Source organism: Hemiscyllium ocellatum, chromosome 29 (genome assembly GCF_020745735.1).
Source record: "Hemiscyllium ocellatum isolate sHemOce1 chromosome 29, sHemOce1.pat.X.cur, whole genome shotgun sequence".
Classification (NCBI taxonomy): domain Eukaryota; kingdom Metazoa; phylum Chordata; class Chondrichthyes; order Orectolobiformes; family Hemiscylliidae; genus Hemiscyllium; species Hemiscyllium ocellatum.
Genome location: NC_083429.1, coordinates 24,662,599 through 24,685,767, shown reverse-complemented (window position 1 = coordinate 24,685,767; position 23,169 = coordinate 24,662,599). Strand labels below are relative to the sequence as shown.

General features: G+C 41.9%; 1 protein-coding gene across 2 annotated transcripts in view; it reads right to left on the bottom strand.

The window, feature by feature from the left end:
* robo4 (roundabout, axon guidance receptor, homolog 4 (Drosophila)) overlaps positions 1–23,169 on the bottom strand; it is a 125,942-nt gene that overhangs the window by 4,339 nt on the left and 98,434 nt on the right. For both annotated transcript variants that reach the window (XM_060846937.1, XM_060846938.1), the window contains exons 16-19: positions 18,033–18,174; positions 14,787–15,014; positions 8,369–8,781; positions 1,015–1,269 (exon numbers count right to left, since the gene is read on the bottom strand). In XM_060846937.1, the coding sequence (XP_060702920.1) occupies positions 1,015–1,269; positions 8,369–8,781; positions 14,787–15,014; positions 18,033–18,174 (1,038 nt within the window). The remainder of the gene's footprint in view (positions 1–1,014; positions 1,270–8,368; positions 8,782–14,786; positions 15,015–18,032; positions 18,175–23,169) is intronic.

The window sequence follows — 23,169 nt, the reverse complement described above, 5'->3', positions numbered from 1 at the left end:
CACATTCCTATCTACCATTGGTAACCTTTTATTCCTTCCAAACAAGAATCCATTTCACCTTTGCCCTATGAATATTCAAATATACTTTGCTTCCACTACCTTTTCAGGAGGAGAGTTCCAGAGATTAGTGACACTCAGGAAAAATAATTACACTGTTTGTTTTAAATGGTTAACCCTACTTGAGGTTCTCCCATTGGAGGAAACTTTCTCTCACATATACCCTGTCAGGAAACCTTGAGGATCTTATATGTTTCAATCAAGTCATCTCTAACTCTTCTAAACTTTGTGAGGAGTTGATAGCCTAGTGATATAGTTGCTGGATTGTTAACCCCAAACCTAGGAGTGTTCTGGGTATGTGATTCAAAGCCCACCATATGGAATTTGAATTTTTTTAAAAATCTGATATCAAGACTCTAATGATAACCGTGAATCCATTGCTAATTGTTGGAAAAACCCAACTAGATCACTAATATCCTTTGGGAAAGGCAACATTAGCCCTTATACCATGAATGAATTTTTTAAAAAGCAGGTATAAGCAGCATCTACCTAATCTTTCCCCATAAGACAGCCCTCTCACTCCAGGTATTAGTTTGGAAAGCCTTTTCTGAACAATCTCCAACACCTTTACATCCTTTCTGAAATAAGGTCACTATTTCCATGCATAATAACCCAGAAGCAGTTTCACCAGTGCTCTGTATAACTTCCTTATCTTTGTATTCAATCCCACTTACAATAAATGATGACTTTTTATGAGCTTTCCTATTTACTTGCTGTATCTGCATCCTTTCACCTTTTGTGATACATGCACAAGAACACCCAGAACCCTCTGCATCCTCTCACCATTTAGGTAATATGCTTCTTTCCTGCCAAAATGGACAATTCCACATTTTCCCAAATTTCTGAGTCAGGATTCACTATCTAAAGAAATTGAGCCCTGTATAAGGACCCGTAAATAGACAAGCTTAAACAAACGCTGCACTGAACCAGGTTATAACGCTAATGAATCAACTGTACCAGTGATATATTTGGCCTGTTGTTGCTGGCCTGACATTTTGTTGAAGAGTCCACTGGGGTCTTTTCCAGTAGCAGTCTGCTTCTTTGCTGCCATTTCCTCCTTTTGGGAGATTCTGTCTTCTATCTCATCAGCCCAAGACATATTCCAATCCCAAATCTGACCAGGTTCACTTGTGGTCTCTGATCCTTCAGAGCGATTACATGGTAGCCCAGCATCAGAGAAGGCAGCAGGCATAGAGGAGGCTGCAGGGAGAGCTGGGATTAGAGAAATCAATAGGTTATAATCCATTTATTTTTTACATGGAATAGCTCAATAGATTTTGAAAATTAAAATAATAAAAATTTAATATACAATAAAAGAGAACACGAAAAAATATAGCAAAAGATTCAAAGAGCGAATTCAAATGATTCGTGCAGGCGCACAGTGGAAGTGGTTCATGAGACAGATGTATTTCTGAAGACAACAGGAAAGGTGAGAGTTAGATCCGGTAAGACACTAGTTTTGCCTTTTGCTAAAGCTCTCTTCTTAATATTACTTTCATTCTTCACGTTTTGAGTCCAGTATGACACTTCTTCAGAACAAGACATTCCAAAGCAGTCAGACTTCAAAACATCTACTGTGTTTTCTCTCTCCACACCAACAGACCTGCTGAGTTTCTCCAGCATTTTGTTATTATCTCAGAATGCCAGCATCTGCAGCATCTTGCTTTCATTACTGACATTCTTAACACATTGTGTGGATAAATGGCAGCAGGAAGGAGAGTGCCTGACTGTGGAGCAGCTTGATGTGCTAGGGGTGACGGCAGCTGAGAAGGATAGAGAGAAAGAGAAAGAGGGATGCTGAGAAACAGAGAGGGACACGGTAGGAGATGTGTGAATCGCAATAGACTGATATAAAAAGTAACAGGAAGTAGTCAAGTTTGTAAACTGTTTTGTATTTAGATTCTTATAGTTTGCCCAAGTACACATGGATTGCGCCAATCTTAAGTAACATAGCAATAACGACCTGTCAGTCTTTCACAGCTCTGATGTTCTTTTCCATCTCAATCATCCCTCTCCTCTCTGGTCTTATCCTGTTATAAAGTCATAGAGTCATACAGCACAGAAACAGACCCTTCGGTCCAACCAGTCCACATTGACCATAATCCCAAACTAAACTAATCCCAACTGCCTGCACTTGCCCCATATCCCTCCAAACATTTCTTATTCATGTTCTTATCTGAATGTCTTTTAAATATTGTAACTGTACCCACATTCACCACTTCCTCTGGAAGTTCATTCCAAACACAAAGCACTCTCTGTGTAAAGAAGATTCCTCTCATGTCTTTTCTAAATCTTTCTCCTCTCACCTTAAAAATATGTTGTCTTGTCTTGAAATCCCCCACCCTGGGGAAAAGACATTTACTTTATTTATAGCCCTGATGTATTTTTGCAGCAAGTGGCCAGTTATCAAATTGAACAAGATAGAATGTTTCATGAACGGCCTCATGGCTAAAGTCTATCCTCATCTGACAGTCACAGCTAGAACATCCGGGCAGTTAACTGGATCAGGATCCCAATCTCCAACTGACTTTATGATGAAGTCAACTACATAGAGTCATAGAGTCATACAGTTATACAGCATGGAAACAGACCCTTTGGACCAACTCGTCCATGCTGACCAGATATTATAAATTAATCTAGTCCTATTTGCCAGTATTTGACCCATGTCACTTTAAATCCTTCCTATTCTTGTAACCATCCAGATGCCTTTTAAATGTTGCAGTTGTACCAGCCTCTACCACTTCCTCTGACCACTCATTCCATGCATGTACTAACTTCTGCATAAAAAGCTGCCCCGTAGTCCCCTTTAACTTTTTCCCCTTTCGCCTGAAACGTATGCCCTCTAGTTTCAGACTCCCCTACTCTGGGGAAATGCCCTTGGCTGTTCACCCTATCCATGCCCCTCATGATTTTATAAACCTCTATAAGGTCACCCCTCAACCTCCAATGCTCCAAGGAAAACAGTACCAGCCTATTCAGCTTTTGCCTGTAGCTCAAAGCCTCCAACTCTAGTAACATCCTTGTGAACCTTTTCTAAGCCTTTTCAAGTTCCACAGTATCCTTCCTACAGCAGGGAGACCAGAACTGAATGCAGTATTCTAAAAGTGGCTTAATCAATGTCCTGTACCGCTGTAACATGACCTCCCAATTCCTATACTCAATGCGCTGACCAGTAAAGGCAAGCATACCAAATGCCAACATGTCCAATTCTAGCTTCCAAAATGCTGCCCTCATTGACAATGGAATTTGGAAATCTCAGACATTCCAATGTACGAGGCCTAGTACTGGGCAGCTCCGGGAGGGCCCAAGTAGGCCACTGGGGAACTAAGGAATCCTCTCTTCAGTGAAATGCCAATTTAACTGCAAAGCAATTCCTGTAAACCAGAATGGTTTAAAGCACACACGACTCCTGTGAGAATTGTATCATCACTTTGTTCACCTATAAAGTTGAAAGAGATGGGACAGATTTAGGATACAGAAGTAGATTAATTAATTGAAGTGCTGTCTGCTGTCCAGTCAGCATTTCTATAGCTCCAGATTCTGGATCAAGCCATAAATATCACAGCCTCGGAGACACAAGAAACCCAATAAACACAAACCCCAATTTAAATGCATTTTACAATTACCCGATAAATGAGCAGACAAGTAATTCCAATAAAACTGGACTTTTACGTTTCATTTAATCTGTGTACTGCATGGCTCAGAAATCAGACCTGCTACTAAAGGTCAGGAGAAGAGGTGTTCATCATTATGACATGTACATCCTACAGTTCATTTACAGGGATCTTCAGAGCAGCTTTAAACAGTTAGCTATCCATGTATTCGTCTGCATTCACTCAGACATTAGATGGGAAGCAAGATGTACTCTGAGGAAATAAGGATCATAACACTTGTATGAAGCAAGGACTCCCTCCATCAATAAATAATCAGCATTTCAAATTCCACTGAAATTTGTTCATCCAATCCCCAGTCCCAATTCCAGTGGATAGCCAGCCCAAACCACCCTACCGTTCCTCCACTCTAGATGTGTGCAACCCGAGAATACCCTCAGAGGATGTGGAGCATTATGTTACAGAACATGCAGGTTAAGGTACATTGTACATAATGCACAGGGGACAGAATTTGGCACACACAGATCCTAGTAAATATGCCTGACGAGTGGTTTGCACTGCTGCCTTTCAGCACCAGGGTCCCGGGTTCAATTTCACCTTGGGTGATTGTGCGAAGATTGCCAATTCTCCCTAGGTCTGTGTGGAAGTGCTCTGGTTTCCTCCCACAGTCCAAGTTAGGTGGACTGGCCTTACTAAATTGCCCATAGTGTCCAGGGATGTTCAGGCTAGGTGAGTTAGCCTTTGGAAAAGCAAGGTTACGGTGATACGGTAGGTGGGTTTGAGTGAGAAGCTCTTCAGACGGTTGGTGCAGACCCGAAGGGCCGAATTGCCTGCTTTCACACTGTAGGTATTCTGCAAATGTTCTTCAACACCACCCTATTCTCTGGCCGATATCTCTATCTCAGACTTACTGCAGAGCTTCAGCGTAAGCTGGAAGAACAGCACCTGATTTTCCAATTGGGGAATCTGCAGCCTTCAGGATTCAATATTGAGTTCAATAACCTTAGTGCTTGAACTCTCCTATGTCCTAGACCCCAACCCAACACACCAGGCCTTGTGATTATATAATCTGCCTTTACACGCAATCCATTGTCAGCCATAAACAGATTCTATGATGTAGAGGAGTTGAGGTGGAGAAAGTTAAAAAATTACACAACTTCAGGTTATAGTCCAAGCAGTTTATTTGGAAGTACTAGCTTTCAGAGCGATGTTCCTTCATCAGGTAGCTTGTGGCATAGAATCAAAAGGTGCTATAAAGTTCGCTATAAATTCTGTGTCGTATGATCCTATCCACTAGCTACCTGAGGAAGAAGCAGCGCTCTGAAAGCTTGTACTTCCAAATAAACCTGTTGGGTCAAAAACCTGGTGTTGTGTAATTTGTAGCATTAACAGTATCTGTTAACAGCTATTCACTCTCCCAGCCAGATCTTTATCCACTGTTTAGTCTGTCCAACTGTTCTTCTCTCTCTCTTTGGGCTCTATCCCCACCTATCATTTATCCCTTAACACTTCCCCCAAATGAGAGTACTATGAGTCCAGAGCTCCAGGCTTTTGAGCCAATGAGTAGGCTGATAAGATTTGGGAGGAAGGTGCAGTGTACTTGCAGAAGTTAAGTCAGAGAATTTCAGCTTTCCCACTGTTCAACTGCCAGACTTCCAACTCTAAAGGAAGAACAGGCTTTGTCACAGTCCTACCTCACTTCCAACCCTCCAAATGTACTGCGCGAGACCATCATCGAGGTTTATTCATCTAAACCCTGATTGCATTGATTGTCTAAATGAGAAGTGAGATGCTCGCAAATGAGCCAGTCTTTCCCTAGAAGGGCTTTATTTCAGACTGATATCCATGTGTTGAATTTGACAGTAAAACACTTTCAGAGATTTACAGGTTTACAATTAAACCTTCTCATTTAACACAAACACTACCTTCTGTCCAGCTCATCAATGGGGAAGAGCTCAGCTCTTAAATACAAAATCCAATAAACATCATTGTTCTCAATCAAGCCTGGAGCTGTTCTGACTGACCTTTAAAGGGACCTGCATTTCTGTCACTGACAAACATTCAATGCAATTATCTGAGCTAAGAATGGAGAACCATAGACAGAACATGTAACATTAGTTAGACAACATACCTACTTTATATTGCTGAGCTTCTCCAGCAATTTCTGTGCACTTTATATTGTTGCTTCTGGAAGTTTCTGCAAGTAGGGTGACCAGGATTATAGGTGATTGGCTTATATTGTCTGTCTTGGCTCAATTGGGATAATACTTCCCTTGCTGGGTTAGCCCAGAGTCTTAAGTATGTAGCCTTGGATAGGGCGAATTCCCAAGGTCTTTTTCCCAGGGTAGGGGAGTCCAAAACTAGGGCGTTATAGGTTTAAAAAGAGATGGAAAAGATTTAAAAGGGTCCTGAGAGGCAACTTTTTCATGTAAAGGGTGATGCATGTATGATACGAGCTGCTAGAGGAAGTGATGGAGGCTGGTACAATTACAACTCCTAGATTACGTAAGGTTATTTGGTTTGTTTTGGACATCTCTATGACTCTAAGAGATCAGTACAGGGAGTGCTGTACAATTGATGTAGGTGAGACCCTTTCAAACAGATGTGAAAGATCTTAGAATGTTGTTCCAGGAGAGAGCAGGAGAAATTTTCTGAGCTCTCTGGTTAATATTTTCAACTCAGTTGACACCAACTAAAACACATTTATTTAGTCATTTACCTCATTGCCGTTTGTAGGAGCCTACAGTGTACAAATTGCAGCAACTCCTGTAAAATTGACTATACTTCAAATAGTATTTCATTGGCCGTAAGGCATTCTGCAACATTTTGCTTTATAGTGAAAGATGCTATACAAATGCAAAATCATTTATCTTCCTCCGACACACAATATTTTTATTGCACAGCTTCTAAATAAAAAAAATACTGTGTCAGAGACGAGGATTTATGGTGAAGTGTTCCATCCAGACTTGGTCTCTTTTCCCAGGCACTAATTCATTTATAAAGATTTGATGTTTAAAGCCTGGTCTCAGATATTGGTTTATTAAATTACCACAAAGTAGAGCAAATTGTGTGTACTGATACAAATCTTGTGGAGGCTATTTTTAGCATCTAAAGTGCTCATATTATTCAGAACAATTGTTAGCAGAGGTTACACTGATAGAGAGAAAGAATAGCAGCATCAGCAGATTGTCACAACATGATTTCCAACTTGATTGTGAATACACTTTATGTTAGGCAACATAGTTAACGCAAAAGAAGCCAACTCTGTAAATAGTGCCGATTGCTCACGTTTTAAAATTATTTTCCCCTGTGCTTTCTCATCCAGGAACCATGGCAGATCCCCGTGGCCATAGGAAGGGAATTCCTGGATTTTGACCCAGTGACGGTGAAAGAATGGTGACACATTTTGAAGGCAGGATGGTGAGTGGCTTGGATGGAAATTTGAAGGTGGTGGGTGTGCCCATGTATCTGCTGCCCTTGTCCTTATATCTATGGGTTGTCATGGGTTTGAAAGGTGCCTGAGTGAGCATCTTCAGTGAATTTCTGCATTGTATCTCATGGATAGAACACACTGCTGTTACTGAGCATCACTGGTAGAGGGAAGTGGATGCTTGTGGATGTGGTGCCACTCAAGCGTGCTCCTTTATCCTGGATGGTGTTGGAACTGAATTCGTCCAGGCAAGTGGAGAGTAGTCCATCACACTCCTGACTTGTGCCTTGTAGATAGTGGACAGGCTTTGGGGAGTCAGAAGGTGAATTACTCATTGCAGAAAACATAGCCTCTGACTAGCTCTTGTTGCTATATTATGTATATGGCGAGTCCATTAACGTTTCTGATCAATGGTAACCCCTAGGATGTTGATGGCGGGGTATTCAGTGATGGTAACATCATTCAATGTCCAGGGGCAGTGATTATATTGGGATAGTTATTGCCTGCTATTGTGTGGTGTGAATGTTAATTGCCAATTGTCAATGCAAGCCTGGACATTGTTCAGATTTTGATACATTTGCACATGGACTGTTTCAGGCATGAAGTGAAGTTAAATTAAATTAAACTCAAAGTTATGGTGTTCACGGTAAACCAATGGAACAACTGGTTGAAGAGCAGGAAACAATGAATATCATTTAAAGGCATAACATGAGAGCTAAAGAAAGGAACAAGTGGGGGAGATTGCGTCTCAACTCCAGAATCAATACAGATTCTGCTCGAACGAGGACCACCAACCAAAGGATACAGAATGAAGGTAATTCGCAAAAGAACTGGAAAGGAGGTGGGAATTTTCTTTTTACTTTTAAACACATTGACTTGTTTGATCTGGAATTCATTGACAATACAAGGTGCTGAATGCAAATGCAATTGTAACTTCCAAAAAATGAATCTATTGTCAAAACAAAAAAAGGTAAATTTTCAGGTTATGCAGGAAGAGTAGGGAGCATCAGCTCTGTCAAAGAGCCAACACAAATACAGGGTGTGAAATGACATTCTATTGTATTGAATTATCACAAACTCTAGAATGGGACATCAACACACACACTCTTCTCAAAGAGAGGTGCAATAGCTCCCCACAGCAACACGCTGATACCCATCAGCTTGTCCATAGACCATTAGGTACCACTGTTGCCTGGGCCATGAGTCTAAGCTGAAACTGGAATTCCTATTCTATTCTGCTGTGCTGTTCTGTTGACATGTTGAGATTTACCTGCGTAAGGAGTTGCCATCTCCGTTTGTTTCAGACTGAAGCAAAAACTGTCAACTGCCACAGCAAGGGCCTGGGCGAAGTTGGCATCCATGAGGAAGGAGCCATCGGAGGAGCTGACCATGCTGCAGCGGGCACTGGTGAAATTGTCCTCGGAGACAGAGCCCCAGCCATTGGCCAACGAGCCAGCGAGGGAGCTCTCGCACTCACTAATGCTGGAGGTTGGAGTGCGGCAGAGTCTGTGGAAGAACCTGCGTGAGTTCACACGGGCCACCTCCACATCCAGGTCATCATCCTCATCATCGTAGTCTGCATCATCTGTTTCCAGGTCGGAGGGCAGTGGCCCACAGATGTACCCATACGTGTGGGGAGGCGAGAAAGGTCTTTGAAAGGAGGATGAGCTGTCTATGAAGTGTCTATGAAGAAAAATAAATAATTTCTCTAATTATAGGTTTCCCTAACACATATCATTAATTTGCATTTAAATAGTGGCTTTGACATATTGAAAATGCTCCAAGGTGCTTCACAGCATAGATATCAGAAAGAATTTGACACCTAATCACAGATGACCAACAACCTATAAAAGGGATTGCATTTCGGATGCATAGAATCCATACAGTGTGGAAACAGGTCATTCAGCCGATCATGTCTACACCAACCCTCCAAATAGCTTAACACTTAGACCCACCCAACTATCCTATCCCTGTAACCCTGTATTTTCCATGTCTAAACCACCTAGCCTGCACATCCTGGATTTGGGGTAATCCAAATGGGGTAATTTGGCATGAACAATGCACCTAACGTGCACATCTTTGGACTGTGGGATCAAATCGGAGCACTGGGAGGAAACCTATACATGCAGTTGGATTGGAAACAGAGATGGAGGGAATTGAGATGGGAATCCATGTCCTTTGATATAGACTGCTGAAGACATGACCACCAAAGCTTGTGTAAGGGAATTGGGAACATTCAACAAGCAAAATTGGGGGAGCACTGAAATTTCAGAGGGTTGTCAGACTGGAGGAATTTACAGAAATAGGAAGGGGTGAAACCATTGTGAGAATTGAAAATTCAATGAGAATGGATAAGTCAACGCATTACTTGACTGGAATCAATATATAGGCGAAAGTGAGGACTGCAGATGCTAGAGATCAGAGTCAAGATTAGAGTGGTGCTGGAAAGGCACAGCAGGTCAGGCAGCATCTGAGGAGCAGGAAAATCGACGTTTCGGGTAGGAGCCCTTCATCAGGAAGGCACGGAGGTGATGGGTGGAAAGGACATGATAGCAGAGGCTTGGATGAATTCTGGTTCAGGGAAGTTGGGAGATCAGTGAGGAGAACATTGCAATAATCATGTCTGGAGGTAATGAAGACAAGGACAAAGCTGGTATCAAACTGAACCAGAGGGAGAAGCATGTGAGGTAGAAGGAATTCTAGTAAAGGAATCCTAGGAAACCCTCACACCTCAAATTGTCACTATTATTCTCCAGAATATAACTGAGATTATATTATAGCCTTCCAGTGCTAAGCTGAGAGTCTCAACACTGGAGCATCAACAAGCTATTCAAAAACAAAACATACCAAAGCAATGCATCCATATACTGTTCCCTTCCAAAAATCCATGGATTCTTTCCGGCAAGGTCAACTGGACAGCAGGGAGCCAAATGGCTTTTCCATTCCCTCTACTCATAAGACTTACGCTAATTGGAAGGTAGGAACAGAAGTGGGCTACACAGCCCCTTGAGTTTGTTCCTCTGCTCAATTAGAAAGTGGCAACAACACCACAGTGTGAAAGAAAAAGACTTCAGGAAGTCCCAAAGCATTTTGAACTAATTTAAATACTTCAATGTGAACACTATTGAGCTATCAGAAACTTGGAAGCTAACTTGTGCACAGCATGGCATCACAGTAGCAATGAGATCATAACTAAATAAAACTTTGTGATATCAGTTGAGGATAAATATTGAGGACGATACTTAAAGGATATTTTTGCATTGGCTTCAGTCAGCAGAGGAGACAGGCCATCAGTTTAACTTACCAGCTGAAAGATGCAACCTCTGAAAGTACAATGAAAGGTTTCTGAAGAGTCAAAACAGGCACCATTCTGACTCAGCCTGACACAATACTTGAAACTTAGTTTGGTAGATTCACTACTTAAGTTTTAAGTATTGTGTCAGCTGAGGCTCAGTCAATAGTCCTCTGGCCTCAGAGTTTGCAAGGGCCAGCAATGGGATGGCATGGTGGCATAGTGGTTAGCACTGCTGCCTCACAGTGCCAGAGACCCGGGTTCAATTCCTGCCTCATGCAATTGTCTGTGTGGAGTTTGCACATTATCCCTGTGTCTGTGTGGGTTCCCTCTGGGTGCTCTGGTTTCGTCCCACAGTCCAAAAATGTGCAGGTTAGGTGAATTGGCCATGCTAAATTGCCTGTAGTGTTAGGTGTAGGGGAACGGGTCTGTGTGGGCTGGTCTTCGGAAGGCCTGTTTCTACACTGTAAGCAATCTAATCTACTAAATACTGAGGGAATTCTACACTGTTGAAATTGCCATCTTTCAGATGAGGTGCTGCACCAAGGCTCCCATCTGCATGTTTGGGTGGTTGTAAAAAGATACAATGCATTGTTTTGAAGAAGAGCAATGATCTAGCCTATAGCTAACCCTATATCTAGCGTAACCCTATATAATCGCCACAACAAAGTATATCATTTAGCCATTGTCTCCTTGTGGGAGAGTGCTCTGTTCAAATTGGTTGCAACTCTTAGTAAAGTTGTAAAAACTACTTAAACACAATACATTTAATTTGTAATTCTAGAGCTATAGACGTGATAGCTTTTCATATCCCCCAGACATTTCTGAACATTTTACAGCAAATTAGGTGTAAACACTTATAATATCAAAAAATAATATTAATTAAATATTAAACAAGTAACAGTGATAACAATCAAAATGCTTTCTGAGATAGCCACTTTGTTGAAGGACCTCATTCCTAAATGGTTCCCTTGGAAAGAATCATCTTAAGAAGATAATTTCTTCATCCTCAAAAGTAACTGTATTTAGATTGAAGATTGTGTGTGTTATATATGGGTTATGCTTGTGCTCCTATGAATTGTCATAGATTTAAACCCGGGTTATTGGGTTGGGAAGTGTATACACGTAACAATAGCATGAATCAGGAGTAGGAATATGCTCCATAAGCCTGCACCACCATTCAATAAGATCTGACTGTTCCTCATTTTTGATTACTCCCAGGAAACTTTGGCTAACAAAAGTTGCTCTTCCAGCAACTTCTGTTTTTGTTTCTGATTTACAGCATCTATAGTTCTTTCAGTTTTTACCCACTCTCACTCTATTGTTTATCAATCATCTGCCCCTACCTTAAAAATATTCAAAGACTCTGTCTGATGGAAGAGTTTCATGACCTTTTGTGACAAAGAAAGTAATCTCATCCACCTTAGAGTGGGCCACCCTGATTTTAAAATAGTGACTCCGAGCCCCACAAAGGCAAACACCCTGTCAAGACCCCACAGGATATGACATCTGCGTGGGAGGCACGGTGGCACAGTGGTTAGCACTGCTGTCTCACAGCGCCTGAGACCCGGGTTCAATTCCCGACTCAGGCGACTGACTGTGTGGAGTTTGCACGTTCTCCCCGTGTCTGCGTGGGTTTCCTCCGGGTGCTCCGGGTGCTCCGGTTTCCTCCCACAGTCCAAAGATGTGCGGGTCAGGTGAATTGGCCATGCTAAATTGCCCGTAGTGTTAGGTAAGGGGTAAATGTAGGGGTATGGGTGGGTTGCGCTTCGGCGGGTCGGTGTGGACTTGTTGGGCCGAAGGGCCTGTTTCCACACTGTAAGTAATCTAATCTAATCTAATCTCTTCATCAAGCTGCCTCGTGCTCTACTAGATTTCAGCATATACAAACCTAGCCTATCCAACTTTCCCTCATAAAGTAACACACCCATTAGAGATATTAGTCCAGAAAACATCATCCAAACTATTTCCAATCCATTTATATCCTTCCTTAAATAAGGAAACTCAAACTATATACGGTATTCCAGAGGTAGTCTCACCAAATCCCTGTGTAACTGAAGCTTTTCTCCTTTTGTTTTCAGTTCTTTGTTTTATGTTTATAAAGCCTAACTCGGTAAATAAATTTAAAGGTGTGTTCATTGGCTCCGATTCTACCCTTCAGTGACTGCCCATTCATCAGTGATTTGAAAATATACTCATTAAGACTCATCTCTTTATTCATTTTTCACCCTCCCAGTTCTATTTGTGCATAAAACACGTTATTGTTATTGATATAATGCAGTCAATGGCTGGCTATCACATTTGGATAGCTTACTTCTCAGTAAAAAAAAACCAAAAAACACCAGACTTCTTTTTGTAACAAAGGATTCCAGCACGCTGCAGAATTTCAAACACTGCCAATATTTGTTACAATTTTAAATGCCTGGCTAGATTTCACAAGCTTCAGCCTCAGGCACTGGATCACAATGAGGACAAGGTATTATTACAGGCCACTTACTGGAGAGTGATTGAGCTGAGTGCATCAGAATCGAAGGATTCAAACTTCCCATACTCCAAAGGATCATGACAAAAGGAGACTTGAATTTGAACCAATGTCCCCAGAGCACAAGGCATGGTGGTATGGCCTAGTGGGTACCTCTCAGTGTCAGAGGGTGTGGGTTAAAACCACATTCCAGCAACTAGAGAATACATTCTACCCTGTCTTTTTAGTGCATTAATGAAGGAGTGCAGCTGTTGTCTTTTGCATGAGGTATTACATTTGAGTGCCCTCCCAGGTGAATCTAAAAAATTCCCACAGCCGTATCTGAGAAAGAGCAGAAGAGTCCTCACCCTAGCTAACATCTATGCTTCAAGCAGCATTTCTAAAATAGATGAATTGATGAATAACACACTGTTGTTTATTGAGAGAGACACGTTGCCAAAGCCTTATGTCCTGTGCTCATCAAGGCAAATGAAATAAAGTCAAATTTCAAGTGACCACTCCAACTAATTCTACAGGAGAAAAGGAATACTAATTGATTGGCAAGTTAACAGTGAATGGCTGAGGAATTATTGGCTCCTCTGCTCATGGGTAAATCAAATAAAGATGTAACATAATCCTTCAGCTTTCAGAAAATGAGTCCCTGTTCATGAATATATGTCTTTCTTAGAAAGCGTACTTGCGCTATAATATGAGCTTTCCTGATTATCTTACTCTTAGTCTAGCTATTAGCACACACCAGATTGTTCAGCAAATGCTTTCTAATTGTCAAAACACATCTCACAGCGGATGTTTTGATTTGGCCTCTGCAAGAGTGAGCTGGTTGATTACAATCTATGAAAAACAACAAAAGAATCAGGCTTTTGTCAACTAATCATTGGGACCTATGGGTCTGACATTACATTGATTCAAGTATTTTACATGATGTTGTTCAATTGGGAGAAAGACAAAATACCATTTTTGGACTGATGGAAAAGTTAGTGATTTGCGGGAGATTGCCATGCACAAATACACTGCTACATTTCTGGAGATGATCACAATGACTATTCTACAAAAAGTACTTGTTGGCTGTAAACTGTTTTTGGATAACTTGCATTGAGATTGTGAAATGAGTTACACAAAAGCACACACAAAAAAAGTCAACCACATCGCTGAGAGTTGGGATTCAAAATCAAATCAAACCAGTGAAGAGTGGCAGGTTTCCTACCCCGTAGTACATTAGTGAGCCTGACGGGTTTTCACAACAATCAATGACTGCTTCCTGGTCACTATACTTTCAGTTCCAGTCTTTACTTGTTGGATGGAATTTGAACCAATGTCCCCAGAGCACGAGTCGTAAGCCATAGTCAACCGTATATGATATCCTCACCTCAGTTTGAACATATTCTTTCATTTCTCTCTTTCTCTCTCTCTCGTGCATCAATCCAAGATACCCTTAATTGCATCAATGCTTGTAGCCTCAATTACTCCTCTCAGCAATTAGTTTTGTATTCTGATTACTCTTTCAGTTTCTCTTGTTGGATTTAGATTAGATTAGATTACCTACAGTGTGGAAACAGGCCCTTCAGCCCAACAAGTCCACACCGACCCGTCGAAGCATAACCCACCCAGACCCATTCTTCTTCATTTACCCCTTCATCTAACACTACGGGCAATTTAGCATGGCCAATTCGCCTAACCTGCACATTTTTGGATTGTGGGAGGAAACCGGAGCACCCGGAGGAAACCCATTATTCTTGACCGTCTTATACCCATGATCCTGAGTTTCAGCTTAACCCAGCAGGTGGGAGTATCTCCACTACATCCACTATATCAAAATGCTCGATAGCCTTCAAGTCCTCTGTTAGGTTGCCCTATGTTTCTTTTTGCTGGACAAGTGGGAAATAACAGAGAATTTAGGTAGATTCTTTCTCAAACCTTAGGTTACCCTCATCTGTCAGCTCCAGGAACTGATCGACTGGTTCTGGCCGGTGGCTGTTGTCCGCGCCGTCGTTTGCTGACAGTGAGAGGGTGGCAGTGGACAGGCGGCTGTAGCATGTGGTCTGATAGGACATCTCATCATCTTCCAGAGGAGAGCAGCTTCCCTCTCTCTGTGCTCCTGCGGACATCATGCTGGATTCTGACAGCTTCTTAGATTTGCTTGACCTGAAACAAAACACAAATGCAAGTGAGCCTTTCATCAGTCTTCTCGTAGCTACCATTCCTGAAGGTCAAAACAATCTGTGCCAAATTCCTCACGGATTATAGGGACGGCAGGAAAGCTCCCTTAATGTCTCTAAATCTAGCACTCTCCCCTCCTTTAAGAATCTTCTTAAAATCTATCAAATTAATCAAGCTTTTTTTGTCTTCTGTCTTAATCTCTTGCTTTACCATACTTGTTTGATAAGAACATAAGAACTAGGACCAGGCGTAGGTCATTCAGCCCATCAAACTTGCTCTGCCATTCAATAAGATCATGGCTGATTTTCTCATGGACTCAGCTCCACTTAATCGTCTGCTCACCATAACTCTTAATTCCTTTTCTGCTCAAAAGTCTATCTATCTTTGCCTTAAAAACACTCAATGAAGTAGCCTCAACTGCCTCATTGGGCAAGGAATTTCGCAGATGCCTATTATGATATTAATTGTTTGTACATTGAAGACGCTATATAAATGCAAGTTCTCATTGCTGAGCAGCCTCCTCAATCCTTCTCTCTCATTTCATTAAGTCATAGTTGATGTACATTTCAATTCCATCTACCTCTGTTCCATTCAGTTCCCTGCGTTAGCCCTTTCTAATGGAAAACTATCAGTCTCAGTCTCAAAGTGTCAGTTGATCTAGTATCCTCAGCCCTGCAGGTGATGCAGGCAGTGTGAAGAACTTTCTAGACTTCCAATGTGTAAGAAAGGTATTCCTGAATATCCAAGCTCATATTTTGAGATGATGCTCATACCCCATCTTGAGTCATCGGGTTTTTCCAACACTTGAAGAGATCCCTCAGTCCATCAGGTCTGCATCAGCCAAGCATCTATTCTAATCTAATCCCATTTGTCAGCTCTTGGCCCATAGCCTTATAAGCTATGGTGTTTCAAACCCTGAGGTATCTAAAAGGTCCTTAAATATTCCACCTCTACCACCCTTTTGGCAGTAAGTTCCAGATACACACATTCCTCTGGGTGAAAAATAACTTTTTTCTCTCAAATCCCCACAAAATCTCCTGCTCGGCACATTAAAAGTGTGCACCCCTAGTTATTGACCAGGGCAAGTTTCTTCCTATGTACCCTATCTATCCCCTCAGAACATCTTAACCAGATCCCCCCTCAGCCTTCTCCGCTCTAACAACACCAGCCTATCTAGTCTTTCTTCAGAGCTGACCTGTTCCAGACCAGGCAACAACTTGGCCAAACTCCATTGCAAAATAAAAACTGAAAGAACTGCAGATGCTGTAAATCAGAAACCTAAACAGAAATTGCTGGAAGCAGGTCTGGAAGCAATTGTGGACAGACATCAGAGTGAACATTTTGGGTCCGGTGATACTTCCCCAGAACTCCTTTGCATCCGCTCTACTGTAATTATCATCCTTTCTACAGTGTGGTGAGTAGAACTGCACACAGCATTCCAGCTGTGGTTTTCCTAATACAACTCCATTATCACCTTCTTCCTCTTGAATTCATTGCCTTGACTCATAAAGGCAAGTATCCCATATGCCTTTTTAACCACCATATCTACCTGCTCTGCTGACTTTAAGGATCTATACACAGCAAGGTCTCTCTGATCCTCTGTACTTCCTACAGTCCTACCTACCATTCACCTTGACTTGTTAATCCTCCCAAATCTTTTCAAGATTAAATCCCTCTTGCCACCGTTCAGCCTATCTGACCACTGGACCGCATCATCCTGGGCGGCACGGTGGCACAGTGGTTAGCACTGCTGCCTCACAGCGCCTGAGACCTGGGTTCAATTCCCGACTCAGGCAACAGACTGTGTGGAGTTTGCACGTTCTCCCCGTGCCTGCATGGGTTTCCTCCGGGTGCTCCGGTTTCCTCCCACAGTCCAAAGATGTGCGGGTCAGGTGAATTGGCCATGCTAAATTGCCCGTAGTGTTAGGTAATGGGGTAAATGTAGGGGTATGGGTGGATTGCGCTTCGGCGGGTCGGTGTGGACTTGTTGGGCCGAAGGGCCTGTTTCCGCACTGTAAGTAATCTAATCTAATCCTTTAGGCTCAAACTTCCCTCCTCACTATTTACCATACTACCAAGTGTTGTGTTATCTGTGAACATACTGATCATTCCTCCAACATTCAGTTTTAGGTCATTAATGCACATTGCAAACAGCAAGGAATTCTGTACTAGACATAGGCTTCAAGTCACAAAAAACACCCATCACTCTCTGGCACTAGGGCAATTTTGGATCCAATTTGCCAAATTGCCTGGATCCAATGGACACTTAACTTCTTAACCAGTCTGCCATGTGAGACCTTGACGAAAGCCTTACTGAAATCCAAATGGACTAAATCAACTGTACTACACTCATCCATACACCTAGTCACCTCCTCACAAACTTTAATGAAACTTGTTCGATATGATGTCCCCCCTGAGAAACTGTGCTGACCATCATTGTTCTGAAGCCTTTTGAGAGGAAATGTGTCTTGATCCTTTTCTGACTTCCATCCATTAGCATATCAATTGGACAACATCAGCAAAATAGGGTTCGGGTGATATTGCATTATACTACACACACACACACACACACGCAGACAAACACATGAGATGCCCAATTAGTATTGTTGGATAGGCATGAGAATCCAGGATGACTCATCTCCTGTCTATCTGAGGCAACTTATGGCACCATCACTCGCCTTCCTCCATTAGTCTCTACTGGTGACAGGCTTGAAGCTGCTGGGGTCAGTTGTATTGGTGTGTTTTTATGCTTGTAACAATTTCGAAGAAATTCCAGAAAAAGATGGACAATTTTTTAATCAGTAAAAGAATCAAGGATTCCAAGGTAAATGCAGGCAAGTGAAGTTGAGGATTACCACATCAGCCATGATCTCATTGAATGGCAAAGCAGACTCAACAGGCCGAATATGGTAGTGCTGGTCCTGCATCTTTGGAGTTATGATAAATATGATTCCCTCTGTCTATCCTTCCCCATTGCTCTCAGCAATACAGAATAGTTCTTACCCTTGCTGTGTGCTGTGGATGTGCTGAGATTGCTCTACTGGGAGAGGTGGTGGAGGTGGGAGAGCGTCCACCAATTTGAGTCTGAAGTTGTGATGCTGGGCCTTTGGTGAACAGAAAGTCTTCATCACCTTTTTTCCATCACCTGCCAATGGGACAGAGAGGTTACAAACAGCATACTAACAGAAAATGGTACTTTGACACCACTTTTCAGCTTGGCCCAGGCTTTAAATTGTGCAGACCTAGTTGACATATTGTTAGCAATATGATACCTGCCACATGAGATGTCAACATAAAAATACAAACAGTAGGAGATCAATGAAACAAAAATCATACAGTACAAATACACTATAATATTCTAACAACCTCTACTTGCTTTCACAAGGTCTGAAATTCCCTCCCTGCATTCCTTGCTTTCCTCCATTTCAGATGCTCCTTTAAAACCACTTTGATTAAACTATTGATCTGATCTAACATTTCCTGATAGTGTTCAGTGTCATACTGTTTTATAATACACCTACAGTTTGCTTAGCACTTCTGATGTGTTCTTAAAAATGGTGTGCTAGTCAAAAACAGGTTGAACAATTATAAATTTCCTACAGGAAAAGGTGATTGCCTGACCTCTAATCTTTACATTGGAAACCTATTGGTGCATAGAACGTAAGAGACTCAAAAATTCACAGTAACTCTCACTGATTTACTAAGTTTTATTGATGTAGAATACTAATGCTTTCAACTATTCTTCTGTTTCACACTTCACTTCTTCCAGATGACATTTCCCTCTACTCCTCCCTTTCATTCTTTCATTTCCCTCTTAATCCTTATTCTGAATGAAGGGTCAGATAAGGAGTAATAAAGGGAGGGAGGATTGAGTAATTGTAGGAGTGCAGTCCCAGCATGACGAAGCACTTTAGGAAGACTGCAACAATTGGACTTATAGCTTTATTTCTTTATTTTCTGACTTAATCCCAAGAAGGACTGCAATGTTTAACTTTTAACTTTGTTCCTTATTTTTTTCTCACTTGTTCTTAAATTTTTGTACTTATACCCAAGTTGGCACCATTTTCCAACCAAATGTTGAATAGTGAAACAACATTCTCACTCATCAACAATGAGAGGTCTCTTTGCAGTGTGCAGTAACATGCTCATTATAATGTAATTTCACATCATTAACATGCATTTTCTCATTCTCCCACCCTCCAGATAGAAACTAGACTCTGATAAGTCCTGATATGACAGTCACAGCAGGTACCTAACTTGCCATGTGCTCCTCTAGACTAGCCATCACCAACATTTCAGGGTGTTACATGGGCAGTGACCTTGTGAACCCCCACCCTGATCACCAGGACTCCACCTCCCTATTGACAAAGCAGGGTGCCAGTGTTCCCCTTCCTGACATATTGGGGTAATTAACAGGAACCGTGCAGGGCAGAAGTGGCTGGTGACTGACTGTGCTTTAAAGACAGTGCAAAGGCCAGGAATCCCAGCAGATGCTGGCAGTGACCAGGACCTCTGTCTATGGTCAGTGGTGGGACAATACAAGAGTGGGATGCCATTGGACTGCGGTGCATAAATAATGAGGCAAATTTAGGGAAATGGAATAAGAAAATCTGTCTGGGCTTTGTGAAGAGAAACCTCCAATAAAATGCATCAAAATTGACACAGCCAATTTCTGCTAAAATTCAGTCTATGGTTTACCAAACATACGATCCTGCCTCCCATAGATCAAACAATACCCTAACTGTTAACTCAGCTATCTAACATATGGACTATACAAAACTGGGTTGAGGAACTCAGTCTGAAAACTGTACGCTCCATTAGACCTATTTCTAATAGGAGTGGAGTTAAGATAAAGATTAGCCCGAGCATAATCTAATGGTGTACCAGACAATGGACTGAATCCCAATTCTGACCCTTTAGTCATTTTTTTCAACATTGTAAGCTCTTACCCAGATACTACGATACATCACAAAACACAAAATCAAAAGCCTGCAGGTCAGGCAGTGTCGTTGAAGAAAGAAACCGAGTTCAACTTTCAGGCTGATGACCCATCGTCCAAATGTTCACACCGAGTCTCTCTCCATAGTTGCTGCCAGACCGGCCAGTATTTCCCACATTTTACATTTTACTACTGTGACACCGAGTTCACAAATTGTACTAAGCCAGACAAAAATGATTATGATTAAAAGCAAAATGGAAGCACAAAGAGATTCACCCTGTGTATTTAGCCAGCAATGGCCGACTGGAGTGATTGTGGTGTCACAGAATGAATATTACCAATCTGTAGGATAACAACAAATTACCAACACAATATAACCTATTAGTTATAACTAGCTACTAGTTACACATCAGAAAGCTAGTATGTACCCATTGACCATGAATAAAAATGGAGTGTTACCACAATTAGTTATCAATGAGCTACTATCAGTTACTGGTGGAACCAAAGCTCCCCCTACTGGTTTGCCTGTGAATTCCTCTCCACAGTCAGTCTTCCCTCATCACACCATTCCCCACCCTCAATCTCTGTCTCTCTTTTCCCCTCTCCTTTGCTTTCTTACTGTCCCCAGCTTCCCCTATTGTCCTCCACCATCAGTTTCTCCTCGTTTCTGATCTTGTTAATTCACTCCCTCTACACTATTGCCCCTCTACCCTACCAGCAGTCAGTGTCCTGCTCTGAAGTGGCCACCCAAGTCTTGGAACTCACCCCCCAGCCCCCTCCCTCCTCCCGGCAACAGCTGCTGGAGCAAAAGGAACCCAATGACAGGGGATTGAAAAGGACAAACCCTGAGAGATATCATGAGACCAAATTGCACATGTCCAGATTTCACATTATCAAATTACACAAATTCAAATCAGTTGACAACACTGAAGCAAATAAAGGGTAACATAACGAATTTCATTTAAATTGTTAAAATATTTAATTAAAATGACTGACACATGACAGATCTCAGTGAAAAGATGGGTTAAAATTGGACAGGATTCAAACTCCAAGTCATAATTCAGTCACTGGACACTGGAACAGGCTCTGTTGTGATATCACGCTCAAATATCCTCTTGGCATTTACTGTCTGGACAGGGAAATGACCAGAGAGCTGCTTTCACCTGTGGAACCACAGTCTGTACACCTTCAAAGAAATTTCAGGCTGACAGAGCAACTATGAATTGGTGCTGCTCTCTGGAGGCACAGTGCAGTAACTGTTAGGGATGAAGAAATTTGAAAGACTGACAACAACCCTTTTTCTAATACAGCATATCCCATAAACTGCATCAATGAAAATATTTCATATTATTAATTTTGAGGGCAAATCCCTGCATATAATAGACACAAGCAAGACTCACTCGTCCAAAAGACAACAGCCTCCCATAATGCGCTATTGCCTTTGACTTTCTGTGATTGTCAGTCCAGGTTGTACAAAGTTAAAAATCACACAACACCAGGTTATAGTCCAACAGGTTTAATTGGAAGCACTAGCTTTCGGAGCGTCGCTCCTTCATCAGGTGGTTGTGGAGGACACAATTGTAAGGCACAGAATTTATAGCAAAAGTTTTACAGTGTGGTGTAACTGAAATTATACATTGAAAAATACCTTGATTGTCTGACTATCATGGTATTCGAACAGAAGAAAGACTCAACAGACAATCAAGGTATTTTTCAATGTATTATTTCAATTACATCACACTGTAAACTTTTGCTATAAATTCTGTGCCTTACAATTGTGTCCTCCACAACAACCTGATGAAGGAGCGACACTCCGAAAGCTAGTGCTTCCAATTAAACCTGTTGGACTATAACCTGTGCTGTTTGATTTTTAATTTTGTACACCCCAGTCCAACACCGGCATCTCCAAATCAGTCCATATTGTGTACTTAAATCATGGACTGGAGCTTGAACATAATATCTATATTCACTTCACAACCCACTGCTGTAGGAAGAAAACTAAGGGGCTTCAGATGTTCAATCCTACAAGACTGGGACTCAGATAGAACAAATGCAAAAATAATCAATATCCTTTCCACGTTCAAACGAAAGGCAAAATGTGGGACCATGGGAAGAAACTCCCTCAACTAATATTTCCTGGTTCATGAACAGGACTTGTAGTTGTCATGTTGGCTGGAAAGTTGGGCGGATGGATGCACATCAGCTTCCAGAGGGTTCAGCCAAATGACCTGGTCATTACAACACAGACTTGAGCACGTGACATTATTATCATTATATACTCGGTCAGACATTATTTTCTATGTGTGTAACAGGTTTTCCTCCAATGTCAATTCCATGCCTCAGCTTTAGCTTTCAACCCTGTCAGCAGTCTGTTTGCTTTTCCCTGAGTCAACACCCAGGCTTTACCAACCAAGCACAGCAAGCCTAACTGTTACTAGAATACCATAATCAAACGCAGAAAAATTTAACATTAGAGTTTGATGGAGAGCACTCAATTAGATTAGACTTACAGTGTGGAAACAGGCCCTTCGGCCCAACAAGTCCACACCGACCCGCCGAAGCACAACCCACCCGTACCCCTACATTTACCCCTAACTAACACTACGGGCAATTTAGCATGGCCAATTCACCTGACCCGCACATCTTTGGACTGTGGGAGGAAACCGGAGCACCCAGAGGAAACCCACGCAGACACGGGGAGAACGTGCAAACTCCACACAGTCAGTTGCCTGAGTCGGGAATTGAACCCGGGTCTCAGGCGCTGTGAGGCAGCAGTGCTAACCACTGTGCCACTGTGCCGCCCAGTATGTGCTTCCTGAAAAAGAGGCTACATCTGAAACTTTTCTTTCAGCTCAGTATCCAGCAACTCTCCGGGACAGCGCGCTCTGGGAGAGAACACAACTGGCTCACAGTGCAAATCAAATGAGTAGCTGCCTTGAGTGAAATATTGAGGACACATGAGTTAATGCCTTCAGAAGAAGAAAAAAGTTGAGAAAAAATGTTGAAAAATTAAATATGAAATTCTGCACCATATTAAAAAAGACTCAATATAGAATATGGGTCAATATTGTGGATGATGCTGGATATTTCAATTTTCTTCCTTGGTCTTTAGTCTGATTTTGTTCTGATGGGGTGAGAGTTTGAATGAGGGAAAATGATAAATAGACCTTTGATCCCACTCGGGGTGGGATGCTTTTCCCA